General features: G+C 33.5%; 1 protein-coding gene across 1 annotated transcript; it reads left to right on the plus strand.

Moving 5' to 3' along the window:
- Nucleotides 1-1,059: 1,059 nt before the first annotated feature.
- On the plus strand, nt 1,060-8,803 carry LOC108201626 (G-type lectin S-receptor-like serine/threonine-protein kinase At4g27290). The gene is made up of 10 exons (XM_064080074.1): nt 1,060-2,350; nt 2,428-2,556; nt 2,724-2,857; nt 3,397-3,607; nt 3,775-4,012; nt 4,095-4,204; nt 5,010-5,135; nt 6,959-7,057; nt 8,094-8,237; nt 8,337-8,803. The coding sequence occupies exons 1-10, from the start codon at nt 1,060-1,062 to the stop codon at nt 8,801-8,803; spliced, it is 2,949 nt and encodes a 982-aa protein (XP_063936144.1).
- The last annotated feature ends 10,654 nt before the right edge of the window (nt 8,804-19,457 follow it).

Consider the following 19,457-nt stretch of genomic DNA (forward strand, 5'->3'; position numbering starts at 1 on the left):
GTAATCCTGTGAGTCTCGCTCAAATAAACCCGGTGAATCAGTCTAGCATACGGGCAGTTAATAAAAAGGTGATGAGCTGTTTCAAGCCCTCCAACACAAAAAATGCAGCTGTAGGAAACAAAATCTAGTGATTTTTAACTTACACCAGACCCCAGCAGACCAGGTGCAACTCTCACCCCTGATGCGAACTGAATCCCATATAACTCGAGTGGTGACATGGTTTGGTTTAACACCCTCCCAACTTATCTGATCAGCTTGGTCTAAATCAAATAAAGGGTAATACTATTAGACGTAGAATGAATTTGAAAGCGAAAGGATGAAAAGTCTCTAGCAGCCAATACTATTAGACGAGACAAATAGACAAATAGACCAGATGGAGCTTTCCAATTATAGAATATTGATGATAAGAAGAATATTTGTCAGTCCTACTCCATAGAATTTAGATAACAATGATTATCACTATTAAAGTTTATCTTACTCTGTTTATATCGGAAACATGTTCCTTATACGACTTCAGTTACCTTCACCAGAAAAGTGAATGGAGGTTCCGGTCTTTGAGACCTGAAGCCGGGAATCTGTAAATTAGTATGTTGACATCCTGACTTGTATGATGAATCTGGAAATGTTTCAGAAGATAGTTTAATTTTTTCCAGAAATAAGAAATGTGATTAATATAATAAACTCTGCCCTTGAGGCCATAGATAGATGGATGCGCAGTAAAAAATGGTTGTTGAAGGATGCTGACATGAACATCCATCTCAGCTGTCAGCAATTAAGAACAAGAAGTTGATAGTCTCTTGGCTACTTAAGATAAATAAAGCAGAGTCCCGGTCAATACATTAGTCTTTAATTATTGTAGCATTCGACGATGGACAAACAGAGATTAGAATATTGGTAGCATTCAAGACTTTTATCCGCTAACTTGATTACATAATAGTAGTTAAACTAACATTGACGAGATTGAGATGTGCATGCAAGAACGTATGTTGTATCAATGGAAAGCTATTAAACGTAATTCTTTTAGTATATATATGTAGATACAGCAACTATACCTGATCAATGGAAAGCACTTACTTCATTCTGTTCTGCTCCATTTTGATGCTTTTCGCCTATACAAATTTGGCAAATGCAATTGATACTATAACTGTTAATCAAACAATTAGAGATGATGATAACAGCACCATCATGTCGGCTAAAGAAACTTTTCAAATGGGATTCTTTAGCCCTGGTAATTCAAAGAGTCGGTTTTTGGGCATATGGTACAAAAATATAGCCAATCTGACTGTTGTCTGGGTTGCTAATAGAGACACGCCACTTACTGATACATCAGGCATGCTCATGATTGACGCTAATGGAGTTTTAGTACTCATTAATGGTGACAATAAAATAATTTGGTCATCCAACTCATCAAATACTGTGATGAGTCCTGTGGCACAATTGTTAGATACAGGAAATCTTGTGATCAGGTATGCGAATGACAGTTATCCTGAAGATTTCCTCTGGCAGAGTTTTGATCACCTTGGCGATACTATTCTACCAGGCATGAAGTTTGGCTGGGACTTGGTGAAACACGTAGAAAGGTATCTCATATCCTGGAAAAGCCCGGATGATCCATTTCCAGGCAATTACACATATGGAGTCTATCTAAAAGGATATCCACAGCGAGTTGTATGGAACGGTTCAGCTATGAGATTCAGGTTTGGACCATGGAATGGTGTTCAGTTTGGTGGCAAGTCTAATTTGATGCAGAATATGGTTTTCACATATGATGTTGTGTCTGACGAAAAGGATTTGTATTACATGTTTAAACTTCTCAATAGTTCTGCTGCGATGAGAATGATCTTAAATTCATATGGAGATCTAAAAATTCTTACATGGACTAACAATATGCAAGGTTGGGATAACACTGTGACTCTGCCAACAGATAAATGCGACGACTTTGCATTATGTGGGGCATCTGGTATTTGTAACATTACTGAGAAAAATTATGGACGTGACATCTGCGGGTGTTTGGATGGGTTTGAGCCAAAATTTTCAGAAAAATGGAGGTTAGCAGATCATTCTGATGGTTGTGTTCGCAAATCTAAGTTGATGTGTGGGAATGAAGATAGTTTTCAGAGTTACCCCAATCTCAAATTTCCAGATACTCGAAATTCATGGTTTGATCGTCTTAACCTAGAGGAATGTGCAGCTAAGTGCTTGAAGAACTGTTCATGCACAGCATATGGAAATATTGATGTAAAAGAAGGTGGAAGTGGATGCTTATTGTGGTTCAGTGACCTGCTTGATATCAGAGAATATCTGGGAAATGTTCAAGTTCTTTATGTAAAAAGGGCTGCTGGAGAATTAGGTGAGTAAAATTAGTCCACTTAATGTTTATAATATCAGTTCAGATTATTATTATGTTCTAAAATTTTATATGCACAGGAAGAAGCACAATTGGAAGAGCAAAGAAGCCGCTATGGATTATTATCATTGCTGTATTAGTTATAGTAACAATATTCCTAAGCCTCTTTATATCAACTGTGTATCGAAAACGAACTCTGACAGGAAAAGGTAAGCCCATAATTTACTGATATTAACTCTTTAGCTTCTCAGCACACCTGTGACTTTCATCATGTAGGAAAATATTGTAATTTGTTATTTCTGTTTTTGTCATTACACAAGTATTAGAGTGTCCTTTTGTTCCCCATTTCTCAGGAAAATTTGGATTAACGTACAAGGTGAATCAACACATAATAGTGAGAAGAAAGGTCTGGAATTACCATTGTTTGACTTGGTAACAATTGCTGAAGCAACAAACGATTTCTCGGAAAACAATAAGCTTGGAGAAGGCAGCTTTGGACCTGTTTACATGGTAATTATATTGATTTACTTATGTTCTGACGAGACATATATTAAGAGTATTTTACTAACACAAAACGATCATTATGTTGTTGGAAAAGATACCAAGATAGTTATTATAATTCTCTGTCTAGAACAGAGTATTGTCATACAATCATTATATGATGTTAGAGAGTTCCTTGCACACCATTGAATTTGAAGTAGCAGATATAAGTACTTTATTGTTAAGTGGGTGTCTAACCCAAGTCCACGTCATTAACATAAAGAAGATTCGTCTTAATTATAACCCGTCAAAACAACTCTATTAGTATGAGACCTTTTGGGAGGAGTCCAAAAACCAATTCGTCCGGGGTTGGCCACGGGCCAGCTGATGGACAATATCATACTAACATGGAGTTAATGGGATCTATGTAACTATGTAAAAAATCTGCTAATGTGAATATATCAATAAAAGAATAAGTCTAAAATGTTTAATAATTAAATATCTGAATTGGATCCATAATCATGAGTAAATACCTTAAGTCCTTATGAAAGTAACGTAACTTGTTTCAGGGAATCTTGGAGGAAGGAAAAGAAATAGCAGTAAAAAGGCTCTCAAAGACTTCTAAACAAGGACTATACGAGTTCAAGAATGAGGTTTTATGTATTTCTGAACTTCAACACCGAAATCTTGTGAGGCTTCTGGGATGCAGCATTGACGAAGGAGAAATGCTACTGATTTACGAATACATGCCCAACAAAAGCCTTGATTTCCATATATTCAGTACAGCAATCCTTAGAACATTTAAAGTCATCTCTCGTAGTTAATTTTTTTTATCTATATATAATAGCGTAATAAGTTAGAATCTATTATTGTTTGACAGTATAACAGCGAAATCCATTTACTTACAAATAAATGCAGTTGACTAACTTAGATTACTAATTTGACAGACAAGGAACGAAGCAGATCTCTGGATTGGCCAAAGCGCTACAACATTATATATGGGATAGCTAAGGGCCTTCTCTATCTTCACCAAGACTCTAGGATACAGATCATCCATAGAGATCTCAAAACTGGGAATATACTACTAGACCATGAGATGAATCCAAAAATCTCAGACTTTGGCACCACTAAGAGTTTCTGGGGAAGTGAAAGTGAGGCAAATACAACAAGAGTTGTCGGAACATTGTAAGACACTTTATAACAATTCAACATTTCATTTTCATTGATTGAAGCTGATATGTCTCTCAATTTTGTTGATTCTCTGCAGTGGCTACATGTCTCCAGAGTATGCACTAGATGGAATTTTCTCTTTTAAGTGTGATGTTTATAGCTTTGGGGTATTAGTGCTAGAAATTATAAGTGGAAAGAGAATGAAAGGTTTTTACCAACCGGATCCCAGCGCGCCTTAATCTTCTTGGCCAGGTAAGCTAAGTATTTAACAATTTAAAATGTAAATTATCGCAAAATTATAAATAAGCCATAAATGCGTTCATAGTCTAATTACTACTAACTGAACCGAGAAAAGGTCTCAAAAGTCACTATTTTAAGCCAAGTGGACCTCAATGTCATTTTCTGGAAAAATTGTCCGGCCCAACTGTCACTTCAAGACATGACTCAAAGTTGCGTTTTGATTTTTATGAAGAAAGCACGACTTGAAGTTGCATTTTCAGCTCAGTTGCGTTTCTATAAACACAACACGAAGTTGCGTTTTGAAGTGACGGTTGGGGTCATTTTTTCTGAAAATGACAATAGAGAATTTTTTGCTTGTAAATAGTGACATTGGGGGCCAACACCCAACTGAACCTCCAGCAAATAGTACCGTAAATATTTACTAATTAGTTTTGAACAAAGTGACTATAACTTATAAACTCTAACAAACTCCGTATTTGCTCTAATGATTTGATTTCAAGCTGGCTTATGGTTCTATTGATGAATCAATAAATGTCTACAATAGGCATTTAACAAGTGGATTGATCACTGAGACTTTTAGAATGCTGCTAATATTTCATTATAAAACATCTTTTAATGTATCATATTGAATTATTCTTTTAGGCTTGGAGACTCTACAAAGAGGAAAAGTTTCTGGACATAACTGATGATGTGATCCTAGCGTCATGCAATCACTTCGACGTGTATCGCACTATTCAAATTGCACTATTGTGTGTACAACCGTTCCCAGAAGACAGACCAAGCATGGCTGTTGTGTCACTAATGTTAAGTAGTAAATGTGAGATACCTGAGCCTAACCAGCCTGGTTTTTCCACAGAGAGGAAACTTCTTGATTCAGATTCTTCATCCTCTTTGATATGTGAACATTTTTGTTCAGAATTTAGTATCTGAACTCCCTCTAGCTGGATTTCCTGGATTTCAAAATTTAGTAGTTATTTTGTTCAGATAAAAAATTTCAGTTTAAAATTAATAAGAATTTCTTCTGTGGCCAACTGATCCGTTAAAAGTTAGGGATGTATAATGGTAACCCCCGCTATCCAGGCTAGCAAAATTTTTGCATTATATATGCCGCATATAATTTTTATTTTTGTATAGTATAAATATAGTGAATTTAGCAAAAGTACCACTTTTTTTAAGTTTTTTTTAGAGTAAATGACACTTTACACCCACTATATTATACCGTTTTTTCGTTTTGGTCTTAAAGTATTTTTTTTTTTGCAGAAAACAACCCATAGTTTTAATCTCGCTTCGATTTGCGCCTTTTGACCGCCTCCCGTTATATTTGACCGTTAACTTTAACGGGAGGGTTTATTGCTGTAATTTCCTAACTCTAAGGGCTCTAATCGATGTTTATCCTCATTATAAACATAATAACCCTAGACTTATACATAGTCAGACACACAGACCCCCATATATCTATATCTTTTTTGGTGAAAAATCCATGGCTAGCAAGTGCTTCTCTAGGAAATGGGCGTCTCAACAAACGGCATGGACCACCGCAAACGCTCGGCGAAGATTCTGGACATGTCCAGATCGATGTTGTAACTATTTCCGGTGGATAGATCCCCCTTTGTGTGCACGTGCTCAAGCAATCATTCCTGGTCTTATAAGAAGGATTAACATTCTTCAGAGTGAAAAAAGAGATGGAGAAGAAATGGAGAGGCTTGCTGTTGGCGATGTAGATAAAAATTTGGTTGTAGCAAGGCACTGTTGCTGCTATGATTTTACTATTTTTAAAAATATTTGCAAAAATAATAAATTTATAGAAAATATTTACAAAAATGATCTACAACTAGATGTAACGAGATGCAACTTCAATTAATTGGCGGCGCATGAATTACAAGTATGATTGCATCTGGTTGCATGTGGTTGCAAACATTATTTTTGCAAATTTGATATTTTTTGCAGAATTTGAAAAGATATAGTATTTTTGCAAAAAATATTTTGGACTTGGGTATTTATAAGAAAACCTCTATATTATATTTCCACACTAAAATGGTTTATTCAGAAAAACAATTAAAGTAATTTATCTACGTATCTAAATTAAAGCGGAATATATATTAAATTAAAATCCAAATAAGTGCAAAATGCCATTGGATATGAGAATTAATATTATAAAATATATATCAGAAAGTTCTAGTGATTCCTTTGAATTCTAGAATTTACCTACGTATCTAGATCTTACTATTGAATCCTATATAAAGCCTTTTACCAGATCATTTTTGATCAAGTACTTTCAAGCAATGCTTTTTATATAAAATCCAGTTTTTTTTTAAATATTTGAGTTGTGTGAGTTTGAGTGCGATTCTGTGGTCAAACAATATACACAGTACAATTTTGTTTGTAATTATTCAATTGGAAACACCAATTTAAGATTGTTATTCACTCAACATAATTGCTTTAATAGTGATCTGTGATGAGGGCTTGATTCTTTGATGGAGATAATTCCTCTAATCTCATCAGAATAAGTAAATCTCATTTTAGGTTGAGTAATTAAAACTGGACAAGAGCTTGTGAGTATCAAATCGCTTATATCATATAGTCCAACTTGAATTAATTTAAATCGGCGTTTCCTCACTTCATTTGATGTTTGCCTAATAATTGGAGAATTCGGCCGAAATGGGGACAAACGAGGGAGAAACAGTGATGCCCTCCTAACATCTATTTTTGCTCCGTTTTCAGGTCCGTCTCAAACCGAGCTTTTAAGGGCTATTTCGAATTCGGCTACACGCTCTATCCCTAATGGGCCTCTCTTCCGTCAATATCACCCTAATGAGCTTAGTAAGATGGGCCTCCAACACGAGAACTCCTTTTTTAAGGTAACTAGTAATTAATTCTCCATTATCACATTATTTAACTTATTATTGTTCATCATACTTGCCATAATATATGATGTTTATCGTAACACATTCATTTCTAGTATAACCATATCTTATTTTCATCGCTCATTCTCAATGGTCTCCATCTCAATTAATATTATGCTCATACCTCTCCTAGACTACAAATTCACCACAACTCCCTCAATATCTCTCACACAAATTAAGTTACCACAATAATAGTATACCAACAAGTTAAATGCTTTCATTATTTAGATTTTTGACACATTTCTTTGTTTTGTAAAATTCTCCTCTAATACACTTACAAAGTTCTTGGTATTGAGATATAATTAAGTCGTCCCAACTATATTTTAAAATGTTTCACACATGGACACAGTTATATAAGATATATTATTATCCTAATAGATGGATAACTTGTTCATTATATTTTATTGAATTCAGCCAAAAGAAATTTATGTATAAAAAGTTTAAACGTTTCAATATAAATCGTATTAAAAAAAACAATGAGTTTAAAATGATTGTACAAAATACGTGGATTTTTGTTTCATTTAAATTTTGAATTGTTTTGGATATTAATAAATTTTTGAATAATAAAAAGTCAGAAGGTGGATTAAATACTTTGTATAAGAATATGGGATTAACCAAGTTCTCATGTATTAGAATGACGCAGTAGTGCTAGTGTGCCTTGACATGAGTATTGTTATTATGTTATCTTTGGATTTTTGCTAAATTTTTTAATTAAATTACTTTTATTTATAATTGTAGAAAACAATGAAGAAAATGCTCCACCGATTTGATTTTCGGCCTATTCTCCATTGACATACATTTTTGACATACATTTTTGAGGTAACGTCTCTTCATATTTATGAAATCCATTGATTTTAGAGAAGATAAGAAATATTTTCTACGAATGAATCCCTTGTGTTACATTTGTTTAGTCTTTCTTATCTGCTTACTGATAAATGCCTATCTGTCTGCAGAGGAAAGGGACCAGGGAGTTTTGAGTTTAATTCTTCTTACAATGGCTGAATCTATCCAAGGGAACAACTCGTTTGACTCAGCCCGTATCCCTCTGAAGCAAAAACGAGGTCACCCACAAAAAGATGAAAGCTTATATCATGCATGTACCAAGTGTTCGCCCAAGAACCCATAACAACCTACTTGGAACTTGAAATGCCAGTGTGCCAGAGCATGTTAATCCAGTTGAGGATACATTTAGTAAGGTAGGTCAAGCAGTTACAGGCTTACAGCTGTTGTGGAGTCGGAATTTGATGATGGTTATGTGATTACTGGTAAAATTGGCAACTCAGATCTAAGGGGTGTTCTTTTCAAGCCTGGACATTATGCTCCTGTGACGGCAGAAAATGATGTGGCCCCGCATCTTTCGATGATCAGAGGAAAGGAGACTCCTCATGCAACTCAAAAAAGGAGTGATGCTCGTCAGAGGAGACCTAAAGAGAGTCATCAGCGGAGAGCTAATTATCTAGGAAATGGCTCATCTGCACATCCTCTGGCTGCTAATTTGTTGACCAGAAGAGACATAACTGCAACTGTGACAGCTCCTTCAGTTGAAGAAAGAGGCACTGTGGTTCCTGTTGTTCTTGAACCAGGTAATGCAGTTGCAGAGCAAGATGCTCTTATGGCTGCTTCGAAAGGCAAGAACATGCACCGCCAACTACATATAAACTGAAATTACCAGCACCAAACGAGAAGCAAAAATATTGCTGGCATGGAGCCAAGTCAAGTACTCAGATGAGCACAACCCCAAATTTCAGCCTAGCTAGAAAAAAGACGTCCGGGTAACAACTCTCTCTCGCATCGGTGGTCAACGGCTGAGTACTTTTTTCTAATTTTCTGTTTGGATGGCGATCAATAGAATAATCGATCGATTCTCTGGCCGATCTCCTTTCTCGTCACAATTCTGTTTTGATGGTGATTTTTGGACTTTATTTTAAAATCGATAATATCTTTTCTTTATTTTTTAAATCAAATCCTCTCCGTCTCTTTAAAAGGTACGTCTTTCCTATGTTTGTTGTGTGTTTTTTGCTTGTTTTGTTGGCTTTTGTGTTTTATTATGATTATAGATGTGCATTATTGCATGTTTGTTTCTTTTCTCTTCTGATATAGAAGTTGTATAGGGTTTTCTCGGCGATCAAATTCATTTGTAACTTCGTTGGTATTTGTTCGGGTTAGGTTGTGAATTTTGTTGAGTATAGTAGCCTATATTTTTCTAACTTGATTAATCTTAGCTGGATTTGATGTGGTCGTCGGCCACAATATTAGTCGAAAAAGAGGTGTGTTTTAGTTTTTTTATGTGTTCTTTGTGTTCTTCGTAGTTCTTGATTTGTTGATGTGTTTCGTGTGTGTTTGATCTTTTACATTATAAATTTTAGTTTTCAAAATTGTTTTTAGTTGCATGTACGAATAAATTATTGATTTTTTATGATTTGAATATGAATTGTTTTAATTATGGTATAAATTTATATATTGTGCAGGTATATATGTTAGTGTGCAATAATTTTGGATAGGAAAGAATTAAATACTCCAGTTATACATAAGGAATTAAATATTCATGTAAATGCGATTTATATTTACATATATACATATTAGGGATTAATTGATGATTGCATTCATGTTTTTTGAAAAATTGTGTGTTTGGTAAGTGTTTATGTGCATTCATTCCGCTTAATTGGCATATTAAATTTTGTTAATTTATTAATATTTATGAATATTTATTGGGTGCCATAATTGATGGCTTTTATTAGGTCTTGATAACGTTCAAGGAGTTTGTACCAATTTTGGTGGTCATAATTGGTGGCATATATTTTTGGACCAATATTGGTTGGCATGATTATCGTCCTATTGTCCTAAATGAATATTTTGCTGTTAATTTTGTTCTTGGATTAATAATTAGAATTTATTAATTCTTATACTTTGTGATGTTATGATAACCCTTTTATTGACTAATTGGATAATTAAATAATTAATTTACATTGATTGGGATATAAATATGATTTAATTTTTAATTTCCTTCTTTTCCTAACAAAAAAACTTAAGTTTTTGTTTATGTATTTTTGTTCTCACAAGAAAATATTAGTATGTATTACGATTTCTTTAGTATTGCGTGTCTACCAAAGTTCTTACTTTGGTTAGACATTATCACTTTTCATAATTGTATGGTATTGTTATTAGTTCTAAAAATTTTATTTTTGAATAAAATGTTATATTATTATATTTATTTTTGTCAGGATTTAAATGTCATAATTGGTTTATTTTCCCCAACATACTTTTTTTTTAATTTATCATTCCTATGTTTGTTTTTGCTTGGTTTGTTTTTCAGGATCTTGGAGAGAGACTTAAGGGTTTTCTTATCAGACTTTAAAGTCTTATTATCTAAACGTCCGGAGATATCTTTGCGTATCTTTCGGTTAGATGATAAACTTTATTGGATGAAAGTAATCCCTGATGCGGCTATTGTATCTATGATACAACTCATTATGCAGATCCTGACAAAAAAAGAAAAAAAGAAATATTTTCTACATAGTACCAATATGTGTAGACGTTTTCCATGGATCCGGAGGTGTTTGCCTTGGAGATTCGGTTGTTCAGGCGGGGCATTGGACCGATCAATTTTAATGGGATACTGCATTAGTTTATGCATGACCATGGGATGGTCGCTATTGACCCCTATGGGAATGATAACCAATGCCAATTTATTCAGTTTCCAGATGGCCGCGACATTGAAAATGTAGAAAAGCATGACGGACTAGACTGGTTATGCAACGTGAGTCAAGGGAATCTTAGATATTTTTGAAATAACTCCGGAGCCTTCTGAAGTCATTTGTTTTGGTATGTGGGTACTCGAAGAAGATTATGAGAAAGGAGAGTGGCTTATGGAGTTTGACATAACCCGTAGTGATCTCTGAGATGATGAGAGTTTGAGTAGCTTGTTGCCAACGGGCAGTTTTGTTCCTCTGTCATTCCACCAGTTCGATGCTGATGTTGTGTATATTCTGTACTACATCTCTATTAATACATCAAAAACAAATACAATGTTGTCCCAAGAGTGCATTGGCTCTTGTACACATATTTTCATCTTGCTTAATATGAAGTTATCATTTTTAGTTGTTTAATTTCAACAAAGTTTGTATCAGTGATTATTGTATAAACTAATGTTAATACCTCAGAGCTCAGTTTCCATACCCTTCAATTTCTGTTGGTTTAAGATACAAGAGGAAGATAGACGTAATATTAGGTGGAAGTATATTCTTTTATTGATCATAATACTATTTATATAGAGTTTACATCAAACAAATAAGCATGATACATCAAACAAATAAGCATGATTAGTGCCACTCATATAGCCTCATCAGTTAAATAATTCTACAATCAATCAACATTAAAACAATATCAACTAATTAATATTTCAGTTACAATTTTGAATCATAATTCCAACACTCCCTCTTGATTCGAAATTGTAAAATTTATTCAAACTTTAAAAATGAAGATGTACTTTTCATCATCACCAAGCATAGAGCACCTCTCTCCACAACCGTGAATTATCCGTTGCAATTCCGTTGCCACTCTCGATTACCAACGGAATTTGTAAATTGCCGCAGAAATTTTTGTTGCAGTGTGCGAAAATTGTTGTAGTGGAAGCACTTCTCTTCACAAACGTGAAGCACTTCTCACCACAAACATGGAGCACTTCTCTCCACAACCGTGAAGCACTTCTCTTCACAAACATGGTGCACTTCTCACCAACTTCAAATTTATTGGAGCACTTATCTCCAAAAACATTTTTCTTGGTGCACTTCTCACCAAATTCAAATTTATTGGAGCACTTCTCTCCAAAAACATTTTTCTTGGTGCACATTTCACCAAATTCAAATTTATTGGAGCACTTCTCTCCACAAGCATTTTTCTTGGTGCACTTATTATTGGATCCTCTTGATCCCCTTCATGTTCTTTCTCGGGAGGTTTGGTTGACCCGCGTTCAAAATCCCTTATTTGATTTACTGTTTGACGCTTAAAGTCTTTTAACGTCAGTTAAAAGGCGACGCAAAAGAACCTTTAACCGGCACTAAAAGTTAGTCAAAAGCGTCGCGTAGCTAAAGGGTGTTGTTTTGACCGACGTAAAAAGCAGTGTTTAGGTGTCGTCTTTTTTAAGAGCCGATGGTACAAGTAAAAAAAGTCATTTTATTCGTCGGCTAGGCAATGAACCGATGCTAGAAGGAGTTTTAAGTGACGGTTTTAATAAAACCGACGCAGAAAGCTGTTTTCAAAAAGCGTTTTTTGTACTAGTGAAAGCTGTAGGTTTACAAAACTTGCACCTGGTTGCAGGAGGAACCCAGGTCAAATTTCTGGTACCGCCAGGTCCTTAATTACCTTTAGTCTACACTGTTATATTATATTCATTAAATAAGACATTTATATTATATGATTTCTTTGTGCAGGACAAGAATGAGGGAAGTATTACTTGTTTATGGATACTTGCCCGAGATCCTAGAATTCACACCAATGACAATGACAGGTCCTTCAAAGTATGTAGCAGGAAATTTAATATATTATTCACCAGTAATTTCTTGTGTTAATTTCCGGTGCAAGTTCACTAGAGGGACCGTGAGTAGTTGGTATTTTTTTCTTAGTTCACTTCTTAGTCAATGTAAAATACATATATAAATTATTATATATATATATATATAGAGAGAGAGGCTAATATAATAAAAACAATGTGTAGTTACTAGTTAGACTCATAAATAAGGTCTAATTCATTATTGCACTTTCTATGATTATCTCTTTTACATTAATTTTGAGGCCCATGGCAGAGTTACATGCTGAGTATGTTGCGAGAAAGCTTAAAGAAAGATTAAGATTTGGTTTACTCTAATTAATTGCATTGAATTGGAAGACTGAGCGACCAACTGGTCAAGACATTCCATACCAACCCCTTGGTTATCTCCGCAAACCAATTTGCTTGAGCCAGAAAACTAGTGAAATTGTAAAAATGATGGTACATATGTATTTCCGAAATAAATAAATTGCAAAGTATAGTGTGATTTTATTTTAAATATTATTGGAATATAATATACTCAATGACTAACTCGATTATTAGGCTATTAGATGATTTAGTTCAATATATTTTATGTTGATGGGGCCTTCTTGTTGTTCAAATGTATATTGCCATCACATTAATACTCCCTCCATCCCAATTTAGATGAGCCTTTTGATCATTTCACACATATTAAGAAGTATTAAATGATTGTTCTTTTTTCCATCTATGCCCATATTTATTATGTTGACTTTCCATAACATTAGTTTCATGGTACATTTGAAATAATAAATAAGCAAGGGTAAGAGTGGAAAATTGTTGATACATGTGCATTGAAAAGAGAGAGGCTCAATTATTTTGGGATAAAAAAATTTCTCAAAAAGATCATCTAATTTGGGATGGAGGGAGTAGTTTTTTTAAGTTTAAATCTACCAAATTTTTATATCATTTTTCAAATTAAATTTTTATTCACATTTGTTAAAATATGATTAATTTCTATTAACTTATTCTCTTCTAATCTGTAGGGTTAAAATTCATACCCTTCAGTTATGGGCTTTTTGAGATGGCTTTGTATTATTGGACCACTTCTAAATTAAAGATAATTTAGAGGTCTTTGCGTGGGCCGTAAAATAGTCCAAATCTGACTCCCCAAACACAAAATATACCCCAAACAGTGTAGAAATGAGGCACAGCCCAATAAATCTAATTTTCCATAAAATTTAGCTCAAAATATATAGCTATTTTCTCATGAATCCTTCTCAAATTATAATTTTTTATTTCGTATAATAAAACGTGAAAATATATTAAATAAAAATTCAAATTATCGCAAAACACAAAAATATATTTTATTGGAAAGTTCTAGCGAGTCCTTTGGATTCTAGCATTTAACTAAGTATGTAGATCTTTCTATCGAGTCCTATATAAAGCCTTGTACCAAATCATTCGTGGTCAAGTAATTTCAAGCAATGCTTTTTATATAAAATACTCATTTCCTAAATATTTGAGTTGTGTGAGTTTGAGTGATATTCTGTCTTCTAACAATATAGACGGTGCAAAATAGTAGAATTTTGTTTATATTTATTCAATTAAAAATACCAAAATAGGATTTTTATTGATTCGACATAAATGCTTTAATGGTGATATGCGATGAGGGCATGATTGCTTTCATGGAGATTATTCACTTGCTATTTATCTTCTGATCTGAGAAAAGTAAATCTTATTTTAGGTTCACTAATTTAAATTGTATACGAGCTTGTGAGTATCAAATAAAATATATGGTATACTCCAACCTCAATTAATTTAAATCGGCGTTTCCGCATTCAGTTTGTACTTATAATTGGGGAATTCGGCGAAGTGGGGCAAAATTAAGGAGAAACGGTCATGTCCTCCTAACATCCATTATTGGCTCCGTAGGTCTACAGGTTCCTCTCAAATAATAAGCGTTCATTGGCAATTTCGAATTGGACTACGGTCTATCGTTAATGGGCCTATGTTCGGTCAATCTCACCATAATGGGCTTAGTAAGATGGGCCTCCAACATGAAAACTCCTTCTTGAGGTAACCATTGTCAGATTAGTTAACTTATAATTGTTCATCATACATGTTATAATAATAGATGATGATTATAACACAACGGTATCTTACTTTCATCTCTCACTCTCAATTGCCTCCATATCAATCAACTAGTACTACAAATTAAATGCTTTAATTATTTAAATTTATGACTTATTTCTTTGTTTTGCAAGATTCTCCTCTAATACACTTACAAAGTTCTTAACATTCGGAAATAATTTAGTGGTCTAAACTGTTTTTTAAAATATTTCACACATGAACACATTTGTATAAGATGTATTATTATCTTAACAAATGTATAACTTGTTCATCATAATCGATTGAATTTAGCCAAAAGAAATTTATGTATGAAAAGTTTACACTTTTATTATTTTCTTTTGATTAATTGAAAATTTTGAGTTTACTTTTTTTCTAAATTACAAAACATTGAATTTGATATTGAATTTTATATAAATCATAATTAAGAATGAATGTCAATGAGTTCATAATGATTGTACATGGGTTTTTGATTTCTTTAGATCTTGAATTATTTTAGATATTGAGAAATTTTTGAATAATAAATAGTTAAAAGATGGATTAAATACTTTGTATAACATGTGTATTAACCAAGATCCATCTACTAGAATGAAGTAGTAGTGTCATTATGACCTTGTATGAATATTTTTTTATTATATTATGTTCAACTTGATCTGTGAATTTTTGTTACAAATTTTAATTATATTACTTTATATTTATAATTGTAGAAAATAATGAAGAAAATGCTCCACTATGCTTCATTGGAATCATCTTTCAGGTAACTTCTTTCTTTATATTTTATGAAATCTATTAATAATAGACATGGTAACAAATATTTTCTATATACTCAGGTATTTTTTTTATATTTCTTAGTAGTAAATGTATTTGAGTCAAGTGGGCTTCTAACATGGCTAACGCGAAAAAGATCACAGGATATTATAATTATGGTTTAGGCAAATTATTGCCCAAACTACGGCTATGAAAGAGTATTATTTGCCGCAAATTTAGAACCTTGATCCACTTTTGGACGGAAATTTGAAATTTTGAGAGAAGTGAAATGATAGTTATAGTTATACACCAGTGGTCCATAAAACCTTGAAGTTCTAGAATTAGTGTGTAAACTTAACAACAAGCTTACTGTCATTTTTCGAGATTATTATTATCACTTTGAATCATAGGCAGTACTTTCGATTACAAGTCATGACCTCATCAGTCTCTTTTCATCACAAGTCAATCTACTAATAATTTATATAAACAAGGCAAGTGATCTCTAGTATATAATTAAAAAAAGGTGAATTTTAGTGTCATGTGTAGAATTTGACATAACAACATTTTTAAGCTTGATGGTTTGGATGAAGATTGCAAGTATTTTTGTAATGGAGGAGGGCTTGGGTTAAGACTGGATTATACAGTTTTTAGAGGGTTTATGATAATGATCTTTTAATATGGGTTGAACTTAAATGAAAAAAATTCTAATATAATTATATTAAATCTTAATAATCCTTTCATAACACATACATCATAATTAAACACATGCTTTTGGCATGTGTTTGTGTAATTGTCTAGCATATCATGTTGAGGAGTTCTGGCCGAAGAAAACTGAAGGTTCAGGGTGTTTAAACTGTTAGTATTGCATTGATTTTTTGGTCATTTCAAATCAGGTGAACCTTCAGTTATTGGAACTGTTTCTGTTTCTTGTGTTATTATCCTGTATTGTATTAAGATATTTAGAAACCTCTTTATACCGTTTTTTTATTTTTAAAATTCTTGCAGGCAAGTGGAATCGTCGTCAACCCTTAGTAAGTAAATTTCACTCAATAACTTTAAAAAATTAGTATACATTACACATGATATTAAATTGAATTCTGCATTCAGATCATGAGTTACCCGAACCTATGCTGTGTCTGCTGAACATATGGCTGCATCGCATCGTGCCCATTCCCATGTTCATGTTCCACCTTTTCCCGGTGCAATATCCGGTGCAAGTGCAAGTGTGGACAATCCCATCTCAAGTCATCATGGCCAATCTGGACGAATTGAGCTGGGTAATCTTAATCCCTTTCATGCAGCAAATTTGCAGTATCAAGGTTGGGGTCATTACTCAACTCCAATCTCTGCTGAAGGCAACCATCTCAATGGTGTTGATAATATATCAGTTCCTTCAACATTTGGAACTGCTAGGGTTGACACTGCTGCTATATCAAGACCTGGACCTCCAACGAGATTGCCTCAATTGGAGCCTACTCTACATTCCACCTCACCTCCACAAGGTGGTTCCAGTATTTTTCCTCATTCAGCCGGTCAAGACCTACACGAGCAGAACATGGGCCATTTCTCTCGCTTCCGTTTTATGTTGTCTGATAGGGACTCGGGTTTGGGGTCACAGCGACACCTGTCTGATCGTGCAGAACCCAGCCACAGGTCTTAATACTCCTTTCATAACAACATATTTTTCTTCATCCCAGTAGAGATGAAAATGCGGGCATCACCGATCAGAGAGGAAGTTATAGCCTCCGACAATGAAAATAATATGATGATTCCCCATTGTTATGGAAGCAGTAGAGGAGGATGAAATAGCAATCAGGATGGAGGTAAGGAAAAGGTGCTATCTAATTTCTCTTTCAGTAATGATGGGTTGCACTGCGTGATTCAGAAGCAGTTAGTTGCAAAGGAAAAGAATGTTTTTTGCTCCATGTAAATAAATAATTATGTGTAAATATACATGCCTAAATAATATATTCCTGTGAATTGAGATATGTAACTTCAGCAATTGTAAGAGAATCGAATACATAGATATAGCATTACATAACATACTTTAACCAGTTTGGAACCAAATTCTAATAATTGAGATTTATATGTTTCTTCTCGGGTTTAAGCAGAGTTCCAGAACAACTCATTATACATTATACATTATGATGTATGTGTTGAAGGGATTTTATACCTCGTTATAATGCATTATCCAAGCTCAAATCATGCAATATATTTTCATATTTCAACATAAGATGTCAAATTAATCGGACCAAATATTTCTAATTGTACCATTGACATCACTTAAAAGCTGGTGTCTAAGGCACCACGACATCGATCAAAATTTACAGACATCGGATTTTAACCAGCGCCTGTAGTAGTGGATACTCAAGTCTCAAACGCTCACACTTATTCAAAACACCTCCTATTAATGAACTAAATAGTTAACCCCTTTTATTCCCTTTGATTAAACGTGGTTGACATGACTCATCAATAACAAAATTAAATGATAATTAAATAAAATGGTTTCGATTAAGTCCGTATCATTAGGCTGTTCACGAACAGAGCCGAGCCGAGTTTTGACCGAGCCGAGCCTAGCTTTCGATTTTTTCTTATCGAACCGAGCCGAGCCGAGCTTTCTTATCGAACAAAAAAGTGTGTTCGAGCTCGAGCTCGTTAACTAACGAGCTGAAAACGAGCTTGTTCGCGAACAAATACGAGCCGAGCCGAGCCGAGCTAGAGAAAAATAAGGTGAAACCGCTACTTTACTCTTAAAATAGCAAGCCAAATAAAATTTTTAGTGTGTTTTGATGGTACCATATTATAGTTAATATTCTCCTGATCGATTTGATATATTATATAGTTGTGTAAGTATTGCAATTAAACGGGTCATGTAAGAATAATTATTAATATCTCTCAATCATTAACGCTCTGGGAAGTCCATGCTCAATTTTAATTCCGTCAATTTTACGTGTATATACCTCTAAGAAATATATCTGTCGATGAAACCCCTATTCGATACGATTAATCAATGGATTTGGCCAATTACACACATTAAATATTTAAATATATCGATTAGAATTACACTTTACCCATTAAACAACTATCACATTAAAGTATACTTATGATGCAAACATGACTTCACTTGTGCCCTAAAATCACTACTACAGATTCATACTTATGCAATGGTACTTGGATAACACTTTTTCCTATACGCTATATAAGTATATTACTTGTATAGCGGTTTTATAAAAAACGTTAGATAAGCTGCTATTTAGAAAAATAAAAATAAAAGAAAAATACTTCAATAATAGTCCTATAAACGCTATAGAAGGATATGTATTTTAAGTAATATTGGACAAACTACAATAGCATTTCTCAAAATGCTATAGAAGTATACATATTTTAAGTGATATTATGAAAACTATAATAGCATGTCCACAAGTGCTATACAAGTATACATATTTTAAGTAGTATTGTGTAAACTATAATAGTGTGGCCACAAGTGCTATAGAAGTGTACATATTTTAAGTAAAATTGTGGAAACTATAATAGCGGGTCCACAAGTGCTATACAAGTACACGTATTTTAAGTAATTTTGTGTAAACTATAATATTATGTCCACAAGTGCTATAGAAGTATACATATTTTACGTAATGTTCTGGAACTATAATAGCGGGTCCACAAGTGCTATACAAGTATACATATCTTAAGTAAAGGGCTCATTTGATATCAGCTCAATGACAAGATTAATATTAGGGGTGTTTGATTATTTTTTTTAAATAGTGAAAAATTTAAGAACGAAACATATTTTTCTCCGCTCAATCATCCATATGGATTAATTAATTAAATCTAAGATATATACGATAAATTAATAAAAATTATAATTATAACCATCCGTGCACAGGTTTTAAGCTAGTATTAAGTTATTATCTTTACGATTAAACTTATATTTTTT

The sequence above is a fragment of the Daucus carota genome, chromosome 6, assembly GCF_001625215.2.
Source record: "Daucus carota subsp. sativus chromosome 6, DH1 v3.0, whole genome shotgun sequence".
NCBI classification, from domain to species: Eukaryota; Viridiplantae; Streptophyta; class Magnoliopsida; order Apiales; family Apiaceae; genus Daucus; species Daucus carota.